At 43.4% G+C, this 23,958-nt stretch overlaps 1 protein-coding gene across 1 annotated transcript in view; it reads right to left on the bottom strand.

Annotated features, from left to right (window-relative positions):
• The window catches only part of POU2AF2 (POU class 2 homeobox associating factor 2), a 29,008-nt gene continuing 5,050 nt past the window's right edge, over nt 1-23,958 (bottom strand). The window contains exons 2-4 of the mRNA XM_008261670.4: nt 4,802-4,844; nt 1,708-1,982; nt 1-748 (exon numbers count right to left, since the gene is read on the bottom strand). Coding sequence (XP_008259892.3) covers nt 347-748; nt 1,708-1,982; nt 4,802-4,808 — 684 coding nt within the window. The 5' untranslated portion in view covers nt 4,809-4,844 and the 3' untranslated portion in view covers nt 1-346. The remainder of the gene's footprint in view (nt 749-1,707; nt 1,983-4,801; nt 4,845-23,958) is intronic.

The raw sequence follows: 23,958 nt of genomic DNA, 5'->3' as shown, positions 1-23,958 counted from the left end.
TATGTTTTATGATCGGCATACACTTTTTTAATGTAAATTTCAGAAAAAAAAATCAGCATCCAAATCGATAGTCCGAGACAACAGAAGCTTCAGAAGTTGATGCGGGGAGGAAGATTCGGAGGAGCCCTCCCTGTCAAGACCCCTCACTACCATAGTCCGTGCTTCACTTATGGCCGCTGCGGGGAATTTCAGCGGGGTTCTGGCGGGGAGCGTTACAAGTCAACGCTGCTGTCCCCTCACAAGGCGTGGCATTACGGCTCCTCCCGAACGGGCTGACACCCGACAGCCATCTGAGGAACACAGAGCCTACCTGACAGAGAAGCGGGGCAGTCCTGGGACCACCCCGTCAGTAGGCTCTGCGGCACTCATACGACCCCCAGGCCATGCTGCCGTCGTCTTTGGTCCAAGCTGAAGGGTCGTGAAGAGGAGAGGGGTCGGCCCCCTCGTCGGGGGCGAGTGGCGCCACCTTGGGCGGTAGATCGTTTGCCATGGTCATGAAAGGAGCAAAGGGGTAGGGAGGCGGGGTGGGGTACCCGGCTGTGTGATGCAGCTCCTCCAGCGCATGCAGCGAGTAGGACTGGGGCCCCGCCAGCGAGGACGCCCAGCTGGAGCTCCTGTGCTGGGTGGCGCCTCCTGGCTCCATCTGGGACAGGCAGCTGGCGCTGGGTGGCAAGGCCTGCAGGGCGTCGGCGGGCAGGGGCTCTGGCTGGCTGAGACCCTCAGGCACCGTCTGCTCCCACGAGTCCCTCTGCAGCGGATGGAGAGGCCAAGGGGGGCTTCGTTAGGCAATGCTCTGAGGGGCTTCCAGAGCAGCTGGGTGCCCTCCCTCGGCTGACCCAAGCCCCAGTTCCCAGGCGGTTTGACCCTCGGGTGTGACACCAGCAGGGTAACTTTTAGTTCCTTTCTACTCCACTGTGTGTGTGTTGAGATTCTCCTTCTCGGAAATGAGTGAAATGTGAGAACAGGAAAATGAGCATCTCTACGCCATTTTACTGCTCATAATAAGGCACTCTCTTGCCTTCTCTCCGAGCTGTCATTTACCCAGGAATAACATTTGGAATGCACAGGGGCAGGGTCAGTGCCCGGCTCACTTCCGGAAGGGGTAGGCCTCGCACTACGGGATGAGCTTTTGAATGGGCCAAGGAGGTGGCTCTGCCCGCGGCGAGCACGGAGGCAGCTTGGAGCTGGCAAGATTTGGGTTCCTTTGAGGCCATGCCACTTCCCAACCGGGCACCTTACTCTGTTCATCTGTAACATGGTGCTTTCATAAAAGTATCCTGACGTTGCAAGTATCCGATGAACCAAAGCACATAAAAACTCCGGGCACAGACTACCCAGTCACCTTAATTCCCACCCCCAACCCCTTTGGCACTAAGTTCCACCTTTGTGGTGGTCTGTACCTGCCTTGGGGGATGACTGCCTAGCCGTGGCCAGATGCACGTTGAGTGCTCTTTCCTGTGGGCTAGAGGGGTCGTGCCCACCCGCACTAACCGGCTGCGGCTGGGGGAACATCAGTGGAGCATTAACAAAACGGACCTAGATCCTGGCGTGGGCCTCCCTTGCTGCTTTGGTTAAACTCATCCTTGAGCGAGGCTCCCGTGGAGCTGCGAAGTGGCTCACCTGGGCTGCCCGAGCTAGCAGGGGCGGGGCCCGGACCCTCAAGCCCGCCCTCCCGTGCGCCCCCCGGCGCGGCCGCGTGCAACTCACTAGCACGAAGTGAGCGGGGTCTCCCGGGAAGGGCGGCGGCAGCAGCGGCGGCAGCGGCGCGGCGCCGAGCAGCGAGCCCGCGCCGGGGCCCAGCGCCGGGGAGCGGTAGTCCGCGTAGGGCTCGGGGAAGCAGGGCTCGAGCGGGGCCTCGCAGGGGAAGGGCTTCGCCACGCTCGGGGTGTAGCCGTCGTTTGGAAACGGTTTGCTGCTGTGGAAGTCGGAGTCCGACAGGAAGGACCTCCTGACGCCGTAGTAGCCCGACATGGCCGGCGAGCCTGGGGGCAGAAGGAAAGCCCATGGGCCCCAGAGCCCTTCTCCCTGCAAGGTCAAGGCCTCGCTGGCGCAGCAGCCGGGCCTCTGCCCTGGGTGAGCCTGACCCCGCCGCTACCGTGGAGACTGACACGTGCCTTGCAAAGCTCCAGCAGTCCTTGTGTTTTCGCATTTCCGGCCCAAATAAGCCATGTGTTGGAGGTCATCCTACCTAACAGGACGAGTTAGGTGACTGTCGTACCATCATTTTCCCGGCTGCTGAGCTGTCCCCACAGACAGGACCCCATGGCCACAAGGCTGCTCCTGGGCCTGCTACCTGAGACACGGGATCTCCAGGTAAGGGGGTACACGCGACCCTCGAATCCCAGGCAGGCAGTGCTCTGCCGCCTCGTTGCACACTGACGCTTTTTTCACGCTGTCTTGCATCCGGCAGACGTCCATAAAGGGCTTGGTTTGGGATGAGAAAAGCTACACAGAAAGCCAATTGCAGACAGCAAAAAGGCTTCTGGCTTTGCCTCGTCTCGTGTTATCTGCTGCCCTCTTGTGGCCATCCCTGGTCCCTCACTCGGCTCCCCAGGGCGTTGCAACTTAAGCAGTGCATGGTGGTGCACCGGGTTTCCCTCCGGGGAGACTGGGGAAAAGCTGAAAGTGACAAGAGTGTTATTTAAGGCGAAGCTGGTGAAATGATGGAAGAAGGGCATCATCGCCGAATTAGCAGCCGCAGGAAATACATTGTCATTTAGAGACATACACACACACACACACACACACACAGAGAGCGAGCGAGCGCCTATGCAGGGCATGGGTACAAGACCTGTATGATTGATTGATGCCTTAGCTATGCCTGCTGGTGGTGGATGTGGACCAATGAGGTCACAAAAGAGCCGAGCCAGGGACAAGATGCAAGGGCTTGTCTTCCATCCCTTCCCTTCTCCTCGGTGGGCCCCTTCTGAGCTTTGCCCTGCCCCCTCTTCCACTGGGCGAGAAAACAGACTCATCAGACTCTGCTGCCATGATTCATCCACACCTCTGAGTGCACAAAACTTGGCCAGCCCACACGATGTGGCACTTAATATCATGTCCATTATGCTTTGACTGTTACAACTCTGGAAGGCCTGAGGCAGCAGAGCTCATGTCTTGCATATTTTTTATGAAGATCCAAGAGTATAATATTGTCTAACAATTCCATGGAAAACTCAAGAAGAAATTGCAATCTCCTATGGAAACTTTTAGCTTAATCCAACCCACTCCATTTTCCACCTTAAATTCTATAACCTAAAATTTCCAATCTGTCCCAGTTTTTGGAAGCTGCAGTTAGGATTTTCCTTATGAGCACACTTCCCTGGGGAAAACAGTTAATGTCAATAAGTTAGGATCTGTTTCACGTCATGAATTTATATTCATGGGCATGGGGAGGTTGAGAGCAGAGTGAAGAATATGTCGGCAAGGCTTGCAGGCTGTCGTGTCTTCATTTCCAGTTTCCAAAGAAAATCAACTATGCAGAGAACGCCACAGCCTCTGCTCTCCTAAGTGTGCAAATTTCTCCTTTAAAAAAGGAAGACTAAGTCTAGCTGGAAAAAGAAAAGCCAGAGAAATCTCCTTCTGTAGAAGAGCATCAGGACAGTGACTTGAATTATGACTGGGAAGCACAGGCCAGGAGCATGCATATATTTGGGCTCCTCTGTTGCTCTTATCCCTTCCCCTTATCTGGCTCTGAAGGCACTGATGCTATGGAGAAGGCCCTTGGCACTCCTGAGTTTGAGATCCAGTAGGGCTTGTTGTGTGTGTGTATGAGGGTACTCAACACTATTATTAAGAATGCTGGGTTCTAGTCCTGGTCGGGGTGCCAGATTCTGTCCCGACTGCCCCTCTTACAGTCCAGCTCTCTGCTGTGGCCTGGGAGTGCAGTGGACGATGGCCCAAGTGTTTGGGCCCTGTACCCCATGGGAGACCAGGAGAAGCACCTGGCTCCTGGCTTCGCATCAGCGCGCTGCACAGGCCGTAGCGGCCATTGAAGGGTGAACCAATGGTAAAGGAAGACCTTCCTCTCTGTTTCTCTCTCTCTCTCACTGTCTACTCTGTCAAAAAAAAAAAAAAAAAAAAAAAAAAAAAAAAAAAAAAGAATGCCTCCAGTCCTGGGGGTGGGGCATTTAATGAGGTACACATATTAAAATGGATACAAAATGCTGACCTCAGTGTCTGAGATACAGAGAGCACCAAACAAATGGTAGTTCTCTCACCTGCCCTCAGGGCTCCTTTTCTGTCCTGAAGTAGGTGTGTCCTCTCTCAGATCATGGTGTCAGCACATTAGACAATTAAAAACTAAGTTGCTTTTGTCCCAAATACTTGTGCTAGCAAGGGATCAAAAGGCTCCCCTTAGGGTGGGCATTTGGTACAGTGGCTACATCGCCTCTTGGGACACCTGCATCCCATGTCTGAGTGCCTGGGCTTGACTCCAGCTCCATGCCCAATTCCTGCTCCTTGCTGATGCCACCTGGGAGGCAGCAGGTGATGGTTCAGGTACTTGGGTCTCTGCCATCCATGTGGGGGACCAGAATTAAGTTCCTAGCTCCTGGCTAAGACCTGGACCAGCCCCATCTGTTGCAGGCATTTGGGGAGTGAACCAGCCGAAGGGATTCCATCAGGAGTTCTACATTCAGGAATGAGTGGGTGGGTCTTTTTCAATGATGTTGTGTTTTAAAAGTAGCTATTTTGAAGAAGCAGCATTTTGGGAGTGCTGTAAGGGAGTCATAAAAGAGTGGAAACCCAAACACTCATTTTAAGCTCAGAAGGGAATTCGCTGCTCGTTGACTGAAGGACTCACCTGGCATCTGGGCAAATGCAGACTGAGAGGAGCTGACGGCGCCCTGGAAGGCAAACAGAAAGCAAGTGTTTCCTTCTTTAGTTGCAAGTTGGAACTTGAAATCAGGACTACATTTTATAAGCTTTATTTTCTGATATTCTGACCTATTAGTTGGGGAGTTGGGTTGTGGGGGTCAGTTTAGAGTAAGAACTCAAGTACATGGAATGAAGTTTTACAGGGGACAGAGAGAAACCAGACTTGCAGGCTCTGGCCCACCTGCCGAAAAGCACTGGCTAGAGGCAGACCCGTTGTGTTCTCCAGTGTGTGTCAAGATTCCATCATCAGATAGATGCATGAGCATTTCAAAAAGTTTGTGGAAATGAGTATGCTGAAAAACCATGTGTACATTTCAAATTTGTTTTGCACCAAAAGAAACTTATTTTTAAATTCTGTTCTCCACAAACTTCTTAAAGTATGTGTGTGTGTGTGGGTGTGTGTGTGGGTGTTGACATCTGACTTCTACGTTGAAGATCCAGGTTTTAGTGTTTGTTTACCCACAAAACAGAAGCTCCACCAAGTATGGGGAACTTAACTGACTTGTCCTCTGGGCCCCAAGCAGAATGTGGGTCATACTAGACACCATACAGATATGTGGACTGAAGACCCACAGTCTGGTGAGTGTGAGAGGGTGGGGGGTGTTGGAGGTTGAGTTATTCATCACCAAAAAAAAAAAAAAAATGTATCAAGGTCTTGACCCTATTACAGTGAATGTTATCTTATTTGGAAATAGAATATTTGCGGACATTATTACCTACATCGAGATGAGGTCATGTTGAATTAGGATGGGCCCCAAATCTCCTATAACTGCTGTCCTTGTAAGAGGAGGAGATAGACCCTTAAAGACACTGAGGAGAGAAGGCCAGGCAAAAACACAGGCAGAAATCTGGGCGGTATAACCTCAAGACAAGGAACACCAAGGATCGCTGGCATCGGCCAGAAGCAAGGCCAAGGTGAGGCGGGCTTCCCACCTGGAGCCTCCAGGGAGGGCACGGCCCTGTTGACAGCCACATTGCAGACTTCTGACCTCCAGAACTGTGGGGGCAGTCCACTTCTGCTGCCTTAGGCTGCCTTGTCCATGGGAATTGGTTAGTGCAGCGCCAGGAAACCAGCACGGGGGAAGATTGGTGATGGAAAAGATGGTTCACGAGAGTGTGGAAGAGGCCTGGCTGGGGCGCCTGTGCTGGCATTAGGGATGGGGGAGCACATGCTGGAGGAGGTGCTGTCTACGCTGACCTTGGAAGGAAGGGTATCCAGGTGTGCAGAGGCGTAAAATACACACATGCAAATCCTGGCTCCAAGATATCCTGGAGCGAGTAAGTGGAGAATCGCTCTTACAGGCGTTGAGAACACTCAGCACCTGGTTCTTTGAATTTCAAGTTTTTTTTTAAAGGTTTTATTTATTTATTTGATAGGCAGAGTTACAAACAGTGAGAGGGAGAGAGGGAGAGATAGAGGTCTTCCATCTACTGGTTCACTCCCCAAATGGCCATGATGGCCAGAGCTGGGCCAATCCGAAGCCAGGAGCCAGGAGCCAGGAGCCAAGAGCTTCTTCTAGGTCTCCAATGCGGGTGCAGGGGCCTACCCAAGGACTTGGGCCATCTTCTACTGCTTTCCCAGGCCATAGCAGAGAGCTGGATTGGAAGTGGAGCAGCTGGGACTCGAACTGGCACCCAGTACTGGATGCCGGGACTGCAGGTGGAGGATTAACTTCGCCACAGCACAGGCTCTTGAATTTGAAGTTGTAGCATGGATTCTCACAGTCCAGCAGACTCTCAAGAGTGGGAAAGGATTTTATAGGCAATGTCATTCAGCCACCTACTCAGTGGTTAGGGTCTCACCATGTATTACCAGGTGCATCTAATCTCTAGTGACAGCTGAATACCCTTGGCAGAAGCCCATTTTTCCTTTGGGGATCCCTGACTGTTACAAAATGGGCTGAAAAGAGTCACTTTCCTGGTGTTAATCTCTTTAGTCCATGTAGAATAAGTTGATTCCTTCTTCCCTGGCGGACCTTCGAATGTTTGAAGACAGGCAATCATTGCCCAACTGACATAGTCACTTTGGGCTGCTGTAACACATTCCATGGACTGGGTGGCTTAAACAGCAAATGCTGGTTTCCAACAGTTCAGGATGTTGGGTTCTTGGTGAGGGCCCTCTTTTCTGATTGGTGGAAGGTTGGTTTCTTGCTGTGTCTTCATGGGGAAGGATCATTTCTCTCCGGTTTCTTGTGGAGATTCATGAGGGTTCTGTTCTCATAGCCTAATCATCCCCAGTGGCCTACCTCCATATACCATTACATTGCAGCTTAGGACTTTGGCGTATGAATTTTGAGGGACACAAATGTTTGGATCATAGGACTAACATTGAATTCCAAGCAAAATATCTTCTTTAGGCAAAATATCCTCCATCCACTCAGAAACAGCATAGTATTTAAGTGTGAAGACTCAGGAACCAGGATGTTTGTGTTTGAATCACAGCTCTGCCTCTTATTGGCTGTGAAATTGTGGGCATGTGCACATTATATGAGCTTATATATGTGAAGCATTAAGAATAGCACCTGGCATAGAGTAAGTAGTGTATTCTCTTTTGCTGTTGTTATGAAGATACGTTTTTAGATCCCTTCACATCTATGGTATATTCCTCTAAACATGCTCTGATTTATATATTTTCCTGTTAATAAGTTAACTCTGTTAGATGGTAGAAGGGAACTCTGGGCATGCAGTAGCTAGAAGTAGGTACAGATCAGGCTGTACTGAGGTTAGATTAGTAGGGAAGGAAAGAAGGCATGATTAACATGGATGCATTTGTGTTTGGGTGTATTTCCCATGTCACCTTGTCCATGCTATCCTGAATTATCCTCTAATTTCCAGCTCTGTCTGGGTCTTTCCTTGAATGTCTGTGCTGACACCTGTACCTTCTGGCTTCTGCCTCAGCCTCCTTGCCAGGGTAAGTCGGAGGTGGCGTGGTGGTGGCTGTCCTGGGTGCTGCAGGGGAGAAGCCCTCTCTCTCTCCTCCCACCTTCTCTGGCTGCCTCCTCTTAAACTTCATCCTGGAAACAGGATAAAGGCTTCTGTGAAACGCAGAGCACACGCCCAGTTTGGTGACCAGCACTTCAGTATCCCCTTGGGATCAGTCAGCCAGTTATCTGTCTGTCAGTCCAGTCTATATTTCTGTGGCTGACACAGCTCCTTTGCCTTTCATCTTTCTTTTTTTTTTAAAGATTTATTTTTATTTATTTACAGAAAAGTCAGAGTTACACAGAGAGAGGAGAGAGGAGAGAGAGAGAAAGAGAGAGAGAGAGGCAGAGAGAGAGAGGTCTTCCATTCACTGGTTCACTCTCCAGATGGCTGCAATGGCCGGAGCTGTGCCATTCTGGAGCCAGGAGCCTGGAGCTTCTTCCAGATCTCCCAGATGGGTGTAGGGACCCAAGGACTTGAGCCATCTTCTACTGCTTTCCCAGGCCATAACAGAGAGCTGGATCTGAAGTGGAGCAGCCAGAACTTGAACTGGTGCCCATATGGGATGCTGGCACAGCAGGCGGCAGCTTTACCCACTGTGCTACAGTGCCAGCCCCTGCCTTTCAACTTTCAAAAGCTTTCTATCTTTCTCTCCCTCTATCAACAACCTCTAGCATCTTGTTAATAACTCCTCCTTCTTCCCAGGTTGAATTATTACTGAGGGACTGCTAACTCAATTTTAATATCAGAAGACTCTACAAACACTTCACAACTACAAGCCAGTTGATTTTACTTATTATTTGATGGAAAGTAGCATTTTGCTCCCTTCTCTTATATAATTTGACCCTTTGCCTGCTGTGGTAACGATGTGCTCTATTTCCATTCTTTATGACTATCCATCAGTTTTCACCATGTATATTTAACAAACTCTACAAACAATATGTTAGAGTGACATACAAAAGCTTAGGACAGTAACTCATACCCTTCCTGTCCTAATTTACATGAATATGCTATTTCCTTATATTTCAATTTGTTTCTTTTTGTTAAACCTCCAAAAATTAGACATCATAATTGTCATTTTGTTGGGTAAATCTGTATTTGATTTACTTATTTTTTTTTTGCTTCCTTTTCTTCCAGACTTTCTTTCTGATTAATACCCTCCTCTAAACTAATTCTACAGGAGAATCCCTAATGTGTAGGTGGCAGTGGTGATAAAAATACTTCAGTTTTTATTTATCAGGAAATATAATTTCTTTTGATCTTGTACTTGAAAGGTAATATTTCTAGGCTCACAATAGTAATTTTCTGGTTACTCATTTCTCAGAACTTTATCAACACTATTCCACTGTCATTTGGCTCCCATGATTGCTATTGAGAAGTCTGCTATAAATCTTATAGTTATTCTTCGTGACAGTATTTCTTTCTGTTCTGTTGTCTTTAATATGCTTTCTTTGTCTTTAAGGTTATCCAAGTTCATCTCATTTTATCTAGAAGTAAATTTCTTTTTTATTTGTCCTGCTTAATATAGGATATGCTTTGTGTGTCTGGGGACTCATCTTTTTCATAAATTCTGGAAAATGTCAACCATGTTCTCTTCAAATATTTTCTTTTCTTTATTACCCCCATTCTCTCCTTCAAAGACTTGCTTAAATATATGTTAGAACTTTTACTTTTATCCTTGACATCTTTAACATTTTGTTTTTGTATCTGTGATTCTCTGTTCTATATTTTGGTATAGATTAGTACAGATTTCTTTATATGAAGTTCTTTGTTATAGGTAGTTTACTGGTTAATGTGTGAATACACATTGAATTGTATTTACCAATGATTTTATATTTTTCATTTTTATAGATTCCATTTGCTTTCTTTGTTATCTGCTTGGTAATTTTTGAAGGTCTTTTGTTGAGTGCTCATTACTTATTAGGTTATTGTATATTTTGTATTTTGTAATTTGTAATTCTAATATCTGAAAATTCTGGAAATTTAAATTTATCATTTTTTGTTTGTCCTTATATTTCTTGGGAACCAGCTCCAATTCAGGTTCCCTAGACCAATCCTAGAGTCCCAGATTCAGCTTCCCAATGTTGGCAGTAGCTTCTGGACCAATCTCCACCTGGTCCTCGGGGCAGCATCCTTTTTACCTTGCTACTTTCTCATCAGTTAGTGCCTTAACTTCTGCTCAAACTTTCCTCCAATCCCCCATGCCAATTTCTGTCTCCCTAACTCCAGCTTGGAGATTTCACTTACATTTTACTAGTTCAACACTCATTAAAATCTGTTTTATGGAGGATCTGGTTTTGCTGCTCCTCCTGCTGACCCCTCATTCTGCCTGAAAGAGAATTGAACGTAGATGTTGATATCTTCTTGGCTTTTACATAGCACAAATAGTTTTGTTTTTTCCATAATTTCCCACCTTTCACAGTAGAGACTTAAACTGTAATAGGGGTAATTCAGTACCAATTACTCACAGTAATTTCACAAACACACTGTCTAGAATTGCTATGTTCAAATGTGCTCATTAAATGTACCTTCTTATTTAATTACCAAAACAACTCTAAAAGTAGTAGTAGTCTTATTTTACTGACAAGAAAACAGAGGCACAGAGAGAATAACCCAAGTTCCCCTCTTAAGATGGGGCTGGTTGTGGTAGTGGTGGTGGTGGGTGGTGGTATCAAATAAGGATTTTCTGATTTCAGAAATCAGAAATTTTTTTAATCACCACATTAGATTGCCCTCTAGGCATTTTAATAACTCAAAAATAAAAATAGGAAAGCATCATAGTTAAAAAATTAGTAAAATTAAACTTACAGAATCCAGAGATATTATATAGTTTTATAAAAGCATATAGAGATCAAGTGGTATTGGATACTTTCTTGTCTGATACCTACATATATCTATCCTTAATCCTTCAAGCAATATTCTATTTTTGGATGATTTGCTTTATTGAGGTATAGCTTATACATAAAAAATTCACAAATTTTAAGCATACAATATGATGAATTTCGACAAGCCTTTGTGATGTACCACCATGATCATGATATAAAATATTTCCACCAAATTAATTATTTTATAGTTATACTTGATTTATATCCCCTATATCATGAGCTGGGAAATATTTATATGGATATATATAAAAATCTATGATAAGTGCCTCTTCAGTTCATCTCACAGATCATAGAAAAATTCTAAAGGTCTACATGGGATTGGGGAGAAGTTCACTGGACAGATTTCAGAGTTCAGAATAACTACCCCCTCTCATCTACATAATTCCTAGATTGGGAGGGAACAGACTAATGCAAGAGTCTTCAGCACATGTCCTGGTTGTCATGCCCACGTGAGGGAACACTGGCATTCCTTTCTTGCTTGTTCATTATATTCACCAGCTGCTATTCATTCTATGAGTTCCCTAGAGATAATACTGAAGAGCCCTAACTTTTGACCAAGCAAGATGGTATATAATTTTTATTTTGCATACTGCAAACAACAGGATCCTGCAATGCCAGGTAGCCAAATTTAGAGGTTTATATTTGAATGAGATTTGCCAGTGTGCAACTTCCTGTAGCTAACTCAGCAGCCTCACAGCTGTCTCAAAAGCCCCTCCATGAAAATAAGTTAATTTGAACTAATAGGTCATCAAGATAGTGAAGTGATAACATTAAGAGTTTCCCTTGAGTATATTCATAGCCGTCTTTATGACCCTGTAATAATATTTTTAGGTTCCAACCTGGTTGAAGGAATATATTAAAATATAGTGAGGATTAAGATCTCTTGCTAGCATAACATTTTTCATGTTGCTGTATAATTTCATTTTTTAACTTGAATTACATAGTTCAACATGTTTTTCTTTAAACTTAAGGCTTATATAACAGTTACACCCACTGTGAATAGTAGTACCTCTCCTCAAGGAAGTCACAGTACTTTAGACATTTAATATCTTTAAGTTAATGGTCATCTTATGTATAGTGAGGAGGCAGTAAGAGCTGATAATATTATGTTGAACACTCTCACATCACATTTTAATGTCTGAATGTAGACTCACCAGAGGTCATATGACTTTCTTCCAACTTTGGAATGAATGTAAAATCAGTGCTGAAAGTTAATACAGACTTTGAATGAGTTCTTTTGTTAGATGGAATACTCTTTCCCCAGAAAAACATGAGCATGGAGAATTAGTTGCCTTACTTAGTGTGAAAGATTGTAGCAGAATCAGGGACATATTGGTGGATGTAAAATGTTAATATGTTGACTAAATTATTCCAAGCATGTTCTAATAAATCTTATTATTTTTGAAATAGAAAGCTTGAAACAGGTTTTGATCTGTGGGTCATTTTTCTGAATTATATATATAATAAACAAGAAAAATATTACATAATGAACAGGAGCTGCAGTTGCAAGCACACCATGTCCAGTACCTTACATGATGCTACCCTAGTGTAAAGCAGGTTTTCTCATCCCAGTTTTACCTAAGAGGAAACCGAGCTTCAGAGATATTAAGTAACATGGCCAAGATTACCAGTCTAGTGAGTCACAAAACTAGGATTTAGACCCAAGACTCCCTGAATACCAAATTTATACTTCTTTGACCTGATGTGAACACAGCAGGCAAGTTCTATGCAATATTTTCTCAATCAAATCACAGATAACAAGAATTTATTGGAGACCTCTGATGCAAAGGGAACAGTGCTGCATTTTGTAGATATTAGAAAAAAAAACTGCAACCTAAGAGAAAATGCAACCAAAGGCCATAGATTAATCTCTTTAGGGAGAGAAGTCATTTGTGATCAATTAAATATGGCCACAATTTCTTTGCAGCATCTCCTATTAATAAGTGGCATCTATATTTTTACCCCTTGAATTTAGGTCGGCCTCAGGATTCGTTTTGACCAGTAAAACCTGGTGGAAGTCATGTGTGGATTTCAGGGTCTAGGTCACCAGGGGATATGCACATTTTTACCTTCAAATATTTGAAATACTGCATTTCTGCCTTCTCAACAGAAAGCCAGTCTAGCCTTTTGGAGGATGAGCAACAATGTGAAGGCATATCGAGTCAGCCAGCCACACCAGCTACCCAGATAGACGAGGGACCTGCTTCTGAACCTCCAGCCCTGCTAAGACTTCAGCTAGGTGTACCTGCATGAGTGAGCTCCCAGGAGATGAGCCAACACACAGAACCAGAAGAAATAATAAATCACTATTTTAAACTACTAAGATTTGGGGCAGGGGTTCTTATGCAGCAACAAGTATTGGATGGGGACATGCCCAGGAAAAAGTAGCTCATGATATCCAACTGTCTGTACTGAGTCTCAAGGTGTGTGGTTTATGCTCTACAAACTGGAAGTCAGAAAAGAGGGAAATCAATGTGCTGAGGATTTGAATTGTGTACTGAAGGCTGAGAGTGTACAGAGAGGAGGAGCTCACAGGTTGGAGGAATTTTGTAAGTCAATCACCAGGATGGGAAAACACAGCTGTTCATCAAGGAATAATAAGCAAGGTGATTTATTGGGAACAGACGTGTCACTTCATTGACTAGAGTTATATTGTATACTGAACATGCTTCAGGGTTGTGGTAGTTTCCAGAAATACAAGGAGGGGTAAAACATAGCTTCTATTCTTGGACAACACACGCTTTCACTATGCAATTAGTGCAGTCATATAAATAAGGGTTGAGGTTGCAAGGACTGCCAGCATTTCCTGATACCTATTTCCTGCCAGACTCACTCAGATACTTTACATATGCATGTGTGTGACTGCATCTCATGCTTTTTAGTGACAAGGAGTGTGCTTTCCATACTCTATAATGCTAAAGGATTTATGTGCATTATCTCAGTAAACTTTCTCCATTAATTAATGAGATACATTGTTATAAGTTTTTAGCTCTAGTTTATAGATCGGGAAGCTAATAGATACTCTGTAGCACTCATCCAAGGTCACAAAGCTAGTGAGTGACATAGCCAGGATTCTAACCTAGATCTACTCTAGCCATAATTTAGTGCAGCGAGAAAAGTAGGGGCTAGGAGGAGGAGAGGGATGAGGGTGATTTCCTGCCTTGCATGAATGTGATTGAACACATTCTAACTTAGGTCATGTCTGGGTTTGATTTTGAAGGATGAAAGGAAATGAGTAAGCAGCTAGGTTAAGGGATGTTGTCATCAAGGAGAAAAGCAAAGGCTCCGATGCACTGAACAGCCTATCAGAGACAGGGAAATGTAAGCAGGAAGCCTGAAGACAGGAACGCTGAAGAGAAGCAGGAGGATGGTGCAGGAGCCAGGTCCTAAAGGGCTTTTCTGAGCAGAGCTAAGGAGCCTGGTCTGGTGTCAGGCAGTGATCCTTCGGAAGTCTCTTAGCAGTTAGTTGCGATGGAAATGGCATCATAGAAAACTGAATCTGCTGCTGAAACGATGGGTCTGAAGTGGTTGGTGGGGGTGAGAATGTGGGCTCTTGGAGCTGAAATAGAGACCCAGTGATGAGGATCTGACCAGGTGTTGGCAGGGCTGGGAATTCAGGAGGCCAGCAAGTGACATTTCTACCCACTTCTATTTGGTGTCCTTTTAGAGAATGTATCTTAGCAAGGCTGATATTTGCCCATAGGCCCTGAAGGCTGCTGGCCACCTGTCCTGGGAGCTGGACAATTCCCAAGGCCTTTCTCTCTCTCTCTCTCTGTCTCTTTCATTACTCTTCTTGCTGGTATCTGTGTGTACAGAGGGGACTGCAGAGTCACCCTCATATTGTCCTTTTTGCAAACAAAACATAACAAAAGCAAACCCTACATTCTTCAATGATTTAATTTAACAGTACCTTATATAGGTCCAATGTAGGGGCCAATAAAAAATTTTAATTGAGAAATGAATATTGAAACAAATATCATCAAAACAGTTACCTTGTGTCTATAAAACCAAATGTATAGGGGGAATATCTCACAGAGAGTTGGTCTGGCTTTGTGCACCTTCTCTCCCTTATCATCAATCAGGCAACAGTAGGGATGATACTGATTGCATAAAAGGATCAAGTAATTTTCTTAAGGCTTTGCCATGTGTAGAGGTAAAATGAGGACTAAAAGGCATGTTCACATGCTCCCTCAGGGAAAGGAGTTTACTGTGAAAACAGTCAATCCATTTTTTTGTAATAGTACATATAATTATCTAACAGATATTTTGATTTCATCGACTTGTTTGTGCAGCAACTTAAGTTTTTTTCTGATAGATGGAAAATTCTGGAAGAATGCATGTGAAGCTGAATGTGGGGGCTCCTGGGTTGAATAGGGCAGAGGACACTTCAGAAGATTTCTACTTTTCACTTTATATTCTTTAGTTCTGATTGTCATTTTATATTCTCTTGAATTTAAAGCAACTCGTTAATTAAGCTAATAAATACATAGTCTTTAGGTCTTAAATCTTTATTGTAGATCTCCAAATTTTAGAAAGCTATGATTCTAAGTGTTTTAAATTTCTGGGACATGAACTATTTTAAGTCATTTGGAAAGCTCACGTGGTTAAAAAACTCTCCTGCTTGGCACAAAATTGCATCCAGGGTGTCTCTATGAGAAAGTGGTTTCTGTTGCCTAAGTTACAAGATGAGAAGTATTTTTTATCCCTGGATCTTGGTGTGCCTTTGGAATGCTATTTGTATTTATGTAGCTAAGGCAGAACAACAGGAGTCCCAGGGATGCACTTGAACAGAAATCTGCAGCACTCCAGCCCTGCCAGATGGACTTGCCCTGGCTGTTGCACTGCAAGCTCTGATTATTTTCGCAAGCTGCATGAAAGAATTCACCACCAGGGATTATTTTAAATTTCATGACATTTTAAAAAACCCTGCAGAACCAATAGAACAGCTGAAAAAATAAGTTCCTTGCAAAAGGTTTGCCTTTATTATTATTATTATTATCTTAAAAAATTCTGTGATTGTGAAGGAACAGGTGGTAGGGTGGAGAACATGGAAAGCCCTGAAAATGTGGTTCAGTTTTCTAAACAGGGCAGGACAGTGGGCTAATTAAAGTCAGACAATGGGCCATTTAGAAGGCCTTAGAAAATAATAAAACATTCATTCAAATGAATGCCATGGATATAGTGTGTACCTCTGTGTTCAAACATTGGCATTTTCAGTTTACAAGGCATTGCCTGCTCAGAAAATCTTTTTTTCTTTTTTGATTCTTTCTGGGCTCATGTAGGGGGTTAGTTGGCCACATTAACAAGTGATATGCAAAGCACTGTGCTGTGAGTGTGGGCAAAAGCTGTGGTGGGATATACTCCTAAAGTAGATGCTGATTCCCTTGATCAGTAGTAACCTTGCAAAAATTACACATAAGAAATGACTCTTTTTACTGGCAATTCAGAAAAAAGTGTCACGGGCAAATGAAATGTATTTAGTGCAGAAAAACTGCAGTTTTCCATGGCCGGCGCCGTAGCTCACTAGGCTAATCCTCTGCCTTGCGGCGCTGGCACACCAGGTTCTAGTCCTGGTCGGGGCGCCGGATTCTGTCCCAGTTGCCCCTCTTCCAGGCCAGCTCGCTGCTGTGGCCAGGGAGTGCAGTGGAGGATGGCCCAAGTCCTTGGGCCCTGCACCCCATGGGAGACCAGGAGAAGCACCTGGCTCCTGGTTCCAGATCAGCGCAGTGCGCCGGCTGTGGTGGCCACTGGAGGGTGAACCAACGGCAAAGGAAGACCTTTCTCTCTGTCTCTCTCTCTCTCTCTCACTGACCACTCTGCCTGTCAAAAAAAAAAAAAAAAAAAGAAAAAAGAAAAACTGCAGTTTTCCTAAGAGCTTTAGTAATCAAAGAGAACAACAGACACTCCTAAAAATATAACAAAAATAAAGATAATAGAGGAAAAATAGAAGAAAATAATACAATAAAGCAAGAAAACATACATTAGGCCATCTGATGACCATTTGCATGTCCAGGAAAGCAAGGTGATTGTAGTAAAGCCAGGACATATTGTAGGGTAACTTCAGTTGATAAGATTTAAAGAGATGAGAATAATTTTTATGGTAACTATTAAGAAATCAGAGAGAATTCCCAGGAGTCGCAGTGGTGCTGACTTTCTGCACCCCAGATCCGCAGAGCTTCAGCTGCCAAAGTCCAAAGCTGACCTTCCTTCAACCACAGATTCTGCGTACACCATAGATGTGTCATATTCTTGGGTGGGATGATACTATAATGACTGCAATTAGGAAGTCCTAATTTTAAGGCATGAATATTCAGTTTGTGGGCTTATTTAGATTCTAATGCTTTTTCTTTTGTCCTTTTCATTTTTGTTTAGCACCGCCATTAGAATGCCAAAGAGGTAGCCTAATATATAAACTATCCCAAGTTTTAGCAGATTTTAGGATATATAGCTTGATTAAAATTATAATACATGAACTATATTAGTCAATAGTTCCACCTGTCCTCAGCATGACTACTAAAAATGTGCCTGCTAGCTAGAAAATAGGGCTCTGGTGGTCTCCTTTGCTCTGGTTCTTTTCGTACATCTATACAAAGCTAAGGACACAAGAAAACTACCCCTTCTTCCTTTAGTGACTTATATTTATTAAGAACATGCAGCAGGTGTTTTCATGTTTACAAGTATGAGGAACTCCAGACATCCTGAGGGTTAATCCTTGAAGGAGGTCACCCGGGACAGCAGATACATTGTTGTGTAGGAATCTCTTCCAGGCCTCAAAGAGAGCTAGTATGGCTTCTGCTTTCTTAAGTGGGAGAAGTGGCGTTCTACATCCAGCCCGAGGAGTGGACTTGTAGATACCAGCCTCTTTGATCAACATGGCAATTCTCAGAAAATAAATCATCCTTCATCAAAAGACATGGCATAAGCTTCAGGCAAGAAGCAAAGGTCAAAATAAAAATGACTGTGTGATGTTGGCCCTAGTGCTCCCCAAGGGAGCAGGAAAGAGGATCCTACAAAGTCAATGGCAACTCTGATTATGGTTCAGGAAGTGGAGAACCCCATGAGACCAGGGCCACTAGGTACAGTGGGGAATGACAAAGAGAGGCTACATTCTAGCAGGTTCTGAGACGTCTGGGTGCAACAGGACAGAAAGATGCTGGTCATGGATAAGGCAGGGTGTGGCACCCCCAGAGGAGTGACTGCACTGCAAGAACAGGTATGGAGAGAAACATGTGGCCAGGACGGAGAAGAAGGCATAGTTGGGGTCCAATGTGTGTGATACCTGAAGTGTGATATGGCAGCCGTGCAGGAGGACCTGGAGCAAAGTGATGGCTCCAAAGCCTGTCCTTCCTTGGACTGGAAACACCAGTTTTAGAAGGCAATTTGTTGAGTGAAATAAAGACTTGGTGTTCTATAAACCTGGGCCCACATGTAAACTCTACTACTTTCACCCTGATCCTCCTTTTCCTCACCTGAAAAATAGATGTATCAGTGCAACCTCCTTAAGTCAATTGTACTCTTATCGATAAATGAAATATACTTGAAAGCAGATAAATGAGAATATTTATGAAATTCTATTTCAGAGCCCAGTAGTGTATGACAGCTGTTATTATATTGCTTCTTATGCATCCTGGATGGAATCAAAACAAAGACAAAGGAACCAGGCCTGATAGTCACCTCCACTGTACTGCCCATGCCTGTTTCTAACAGATATTGGAAGTTCCTGTGGGGGCATTTGTGGGCCATATCATCGTCCTTGTGCTTCATGTGAATTTCCCATTCCCTATTTTTCTTGAAAACTCAACTTGCAAAACTCTAGATGAAATAGAGGAAAGGGGACTTATCTTCCTTAGAATAAAGATAGGTTCGTCTTGGGGATTAGGTGTAGGGGTGCCAATGGGTGGAACATGTTCTGAGGTCTGGGAAAATTTATTGATTCAGGAAGAGAAGCAGTAAGGAAGAGAAACAGCTGTAGAAAGGGACCTTATGGGTGTATTATAAACACCGATCTCCCATATGTATGGCTCATAAAATCCCTTTAAATGGAGGAAATGAAAGCTTAAGAAAGTAACACTGCTTGTTAGTAGCAAATCCTGATAAAAATACTAGAGGTTTTGTTTGCTTCTTCCTGTCGTTTGAAGCTGGGTTTTTCATAAAATGGCAATCCATGTTGGATAAGCAGCTTTTGGTTTGCTACCCAACACTGGTTGAGCTTTGGCTATGTAGGACTGCGGAATGGGAGTGGTTGAGATTATATGAATAGCAGTCCCAAGGGAGAACTTCAGGGCTAGCCCTGCTGACCAGCAGTGTGGAGGAGGCTGGTGGTGTTGAGTCAGTATTAAATGGGGCTTCTAGCTGTTGCTTCCACTGTTTTGTTGTTTTGTTCAGTCACTCTATAAATGTATCAAACCGGACATAGTTACCCAGTGGCCTTTCTCCTGGTTAATTTACTTACATCATGGGAGAATTTATAGATTGAGAACAGGAATGTCTAAGTGCCAAGGCTGCTCTCCAGAGCTTCCATAATCGAGTGCATATCTGCCTTAGTGAGGCACACCTCTGCTGTGACATTTATCAAGCGTGCCATGTGCCCGATTCTATAAAAACCATAAAATCTGCCTTTTGCTCAGCACTTGCCGTGTGCCATGTGCTGCACCAGGTGCTTGGTACACATGCTCTGGTTTCACTGTCGTGCCTCCTTCTACGGGAGTGTCACTGTCCACATTCACGCAGGAGGAGACTGAGGCCCAGGGAAATTGGATGCTTCCCATGCACTGGAGTCAGAGCCTACATCTGTCTGACTCTGAGATGCAGGCTCTTCACGTTTTTTTAAATTAAAACTTTTTTTTTTTTTTACTTTAGAACATTTTTTTCACTGTGAAACAGTAGTTATCTATTTAACCGAAATGCCAAAAAATTTTAAAGACAAATACAGAAGGTTACATAGTAGAAGAAAATAACCCCTTAGAACTTACAAACAGATGATTCAGTTTTTTTCTAAATAATCAAGATCTTTATGAAGACAGCATGAAGCACTAGAAATTATTTTGAAAATACAAACTAAACCTAAAGGTAAATAAAGGCTTTTCATTATCTCTTATTAAGAGAAGAGGCCAATATACCAATAAAACCATTATGGGAAACAGATTGCTCAGGAAATTAGAAATAGATTTACCGTCTGACCCAGCTATCCCACTCCTGGGAACTTATCCAAAGTAGAGGTAGACTCTTAGCATTCTGTTACCCCATCACTCTTAATGAGCTGGAGGACCCAAAAGTAAACAGAAAAACAGCAAGGCGTTAGCCCTCTGAGGGAGAGATTTAAGCATGCTAGCAAGTGTAGAGCAATGTCAGCAGTTTCTTAGAAGAAGAATATTCTGGGAGCTCTGGGAGCAGAGGAGAATATCTGGTAGACCTTAACAGTCAAGACCAAGAATGAAAATATGAAGGGTTATACGCAATGTAGATCTTCCAACCCTCTCTTAGTTCTCCACCCTGCTGACCACATTGGGTCACCCGCTGCAGATGGACAGAGCACTTCCTTTCTCCTGGGCTTTTCCTCCCTATGTGTTCTGCTTGCTCACCTGAGTCAGATTCTTTGTTCAAAGCTTAGCCCAAGTGCATCCTCCTCCCAGAAGTCTGCTTCCACTCACCCTGTCTATGCTTTGTTCACCTCTCTTGAGCCTCCGTAGTGTGCACTGCTAATGACCATCCCTCTTTTGGCATCAGGAGAAAAGCCATCTTTGTATTTTTAACCACTTATTTTGTGGATAATTTCTCCTCCCACAATTAAACTGTATGCTTCTTCAAGGCACTGAATTTCTTAAATTATCTGGAATTCTAACCAGCCTCATTCCTTGCATGAGATAAGCATTGAGTAGCAACAGTATTGACTTGAGTACCTACCATATGCTAAGCCCTTGGTAATTTTGAAATATAACCTTTATGGTAGCCTTGCAAGGCATATTATTATCTTCTTTTAACACCAAAGGCAGGCAACTTTGCTGTCATCACCCAGTTGAGAAGTGGCAGAACTGACTTGAAGTGAGATCGCCTGGATGCAGAATCCATACTCTTCACCACGCTGTGCTGCCTGTGTCTTAGACAAGATGAGCTTTGGGAAACCTAAGTGCTGTGGTTTTCCAGGTGATGGTGTGATCTGAAACATCAACTCCAAGATGCTTCAGGTCGGGTACTAGTGAGTTCTCCAAGAAACAGACCTATTCTAAATCCAAAACAGTGGGATGGAAATGCTTGAGACACACATAGCAAAAATGAAGGTAAGAAATGAGATGCATTTTCAAGTTTGAGTTTTAAAAATAAATATTGAAATGAGAGAAATATTGAAATGAGGTGTAGTCTAACTACTTTTGACAGAAACTGAGGCCCAGAGACAAGAGGGGAAGTGCCCAGTACCCTCTAAGATCAAAAGGGGCATTTCAAATAGACTAACCAAAAGAAGTTCCTCTTTGGGTGTAAGAGAGATGTCTTGGTGTGTTTTCCTAAGTTTTGGGGAACACTAGATGAGATACAGTTTCCAATTACATATTTCCTGCCTAATACTTCGCAAGAAATCTAAATGCAAATCACAGATTTGGACATCACAGATCTGGACAACTCAGTGTGCACATAGTTGGTGTGGCAAAGCAGCAGCTGGATGTATAACTAGCAGACGTGATGGACGACAGCCAAGCACATCTGCTCTACAGTTAGCTTGTCCACCTCTCAACAAAGATCAAACACTCTCAATTGTTCTGTGCCATAAACACAGTATATGGCATTCATTTACCTTCCGTTCTTCCACATTTTCCAGTCAAATATGTACAATGGCATCCTTCTTTCTATTGCGTGCAGTGTTTTCCTTTCAAAAATAAGTAGGAAAGGTTATTAACCAAGAACTTCAGCTGAGACTCTGGCCTCATCCTTTATGAAGATACTTCAAAAAATTTGTGGAAAATAGAATTAAAACACAGGTTTATTTTTGTGCAGAATTTTTTTGAAAACTGCACATAGTTTTTTCATAATACACATTTTCATGAACTTTTTGAAAACTCTCACATATGTTGTTGATGTAGATTTTAGCATTAATTTAAATATAAGGACTTAGGAAAAAGTAGAAAAAAAGAAATAACTCTAAGTATAATGTTTTGACATACAAGCACTTCAGATGGGTACAAAAGAAATATGGAAATAGATTTTGGTGTATGTGTAAAATGTAAAATTTAAGGCTGATATATTCCAAGTACATAATTTACTACTCAGGTTATATCTCCTTAACATTTCCCTCAGTGTAGACTTTCTAAAAATAGAACCAGAACTCTTCCCTTACTTTTCCTTACGTTGATGTAGAAAATTCACTTGAAAGAACTTTCATATCTACTTCCTTATTGTTCCTGACTACAGTATTGTGGTGAATGGGCTGAGCAGGAGAACTATCACTGTGCCCATGAATCAAGCAGCTCATCATTGCACACTCTCAGGTCCCTTATTCATCTCCCTACTGCTGCATCCCATCCACCTCTTCCCTCATAATTTTATTTTACTTAAGCTTTTTTTTAAAGATTTATTTGAAGGATAGAGTGACAAGGAGAAAGAGAGATAGAGATGGGGGAGAGAGAGGGATAGAAGGAAGGTGAGGCAGAGAGAGAGAGAGAGAGAGAGAGAGAGAGAGAGAGAGAGAAAGAGAGGAAATCTTCCATTCTTCCATGTACTGGTTCACTCCTCAAATGGCCATAATGGCCAAGGCTGAGCCAGCCTGAAGCCAGGAGCCAGGAACTCCATCCAGGTCTCCCATGTGGGTGGCAGGGCCCCAAGCACTTGGGCCATCATCTGCTGCCTTGCAAGGCACATTAGCAGGGAGCTGGATCAGAAGCAGAGCAGCCAGGACTTGAACCTGTGGTCATATGGGATGCTGGTGTTGCAGGCGGCAGCTTAAGTCACTGTGCCACAATACTGACCCCTAATCCCTCTTATATTGCGTGGGAAGTCCCCTACCTCTCCTATAACTTTAATTCTGATTTCTGTTTCCTACTCAAGTAGGAAGCAGGTTATAAAATTTTTCCTTTTATGCCAGCTGTTGTACATTCAGTGATTTAAAATGAATCTTTATTATAGCTTAAGAAAAACCTGATTAGAAAATTCAATCATCCACTGAAGTTCAAAACAAAACTGAAACATTGTGGCTGTTAGACTTATTGCTTCTTTTTTCTCCATAGATAATAGAGAGTTTATTGAATTTTGTGATGCTATTTTTAAAAATTCAATGATCAACTTTTATGGAACTCAGTAGAAATAATGCCATTGAAAAATGCAGCAATCAAGAGTCTAATTATATATTTTTGGTACTAAATGTTTGTGGATGAATCATATTTACATATTTTGGCAGAAGATATAGTAGACTAGTAAAGAATAACACAGGAAAATTTGAGAAAGAAAAATGAAAAACCATTATTTAGAAATAGATATATACAATGGAAGTTGTGAAACCACAGGATTGTGGCTAAAATGTATAGAAGTGGTTTTAATTTCCAGTCTTTGGTGAAAATTTCTTTTGATGCAAGGGATTTTTTTTTTTCATTCCTACTGCAAAGATGTAAAAAAACATTTCATAGTATCAGAAGCAGATGTTCTTGAAGGAAATTGTGGCAAAGATGGATCAACATGATCTTGCATAAACATATCCGAGCATTCTCAGAAAGCAGCAATTTGGCATCAGATAGATACTTCCTGAAGTATACATATCCAGGAAGACAGTTTCCATAATGCCTGCGTGTTAGTTTTCTAGGACAGCTGTGACAGATGACTGCAGACAGGGTGGTTTAAAACCATCCAAGTCTGTTCTCTTACAGTTCTGGAGGCCAGAAGTCCAAGGTCAATGTTTCGGCAGGAGATGCTTCCCGTGACTCTCCAGGGGGAAATCTGATCTTTGTCTCTCCCGGTTTTTGGTGTTTGCCAGGATTTGATGACTTGTGTGCTCATCACTCAGACCCCTGCTTCAGCGGTCACATTACCTCCTCTTCTTTTGTGTGCTTTCTCCTCTGTATTTTCTCTAGGAGAACCCCCTCTTACAGAGACATGAATATTTGCACTGAGTGCCTACACAAGTGATTCAGTGAGGGACTCGGTCCACAACCCTTAACTTAGTCACATATTTTGCCAGATAAAGGCAACATTTTCAGGTCCCTGGGGTTTGACATGAGGTCTGGGAGGTCCATTCTTTGGCCTAACAACGTGTGTTTATGCCCTTCTCTGGTCATTACTCATGCTGTCACTTGCAAGT

The sequence above is a fragment of the Oryctolagus cuniculus genome, chromosome 1 (assembly GCF_964237555.1).
Source record: "Oryctolagus cuniculus chromosome 1, mOryCun1.1, whole genome shotgun sequence".
Taxonomy (NCBI): Eukaryota; Metazoa; Chordata; class Mammalia; order Lagomorpha; family Leporidae; genus Oryctolagus; species Oryctolagus cuniculus.
Note: the sequence above shows the minus strand (reverse complement) of the source record. Positions and strands in the feature narration are given on the sequence as shown.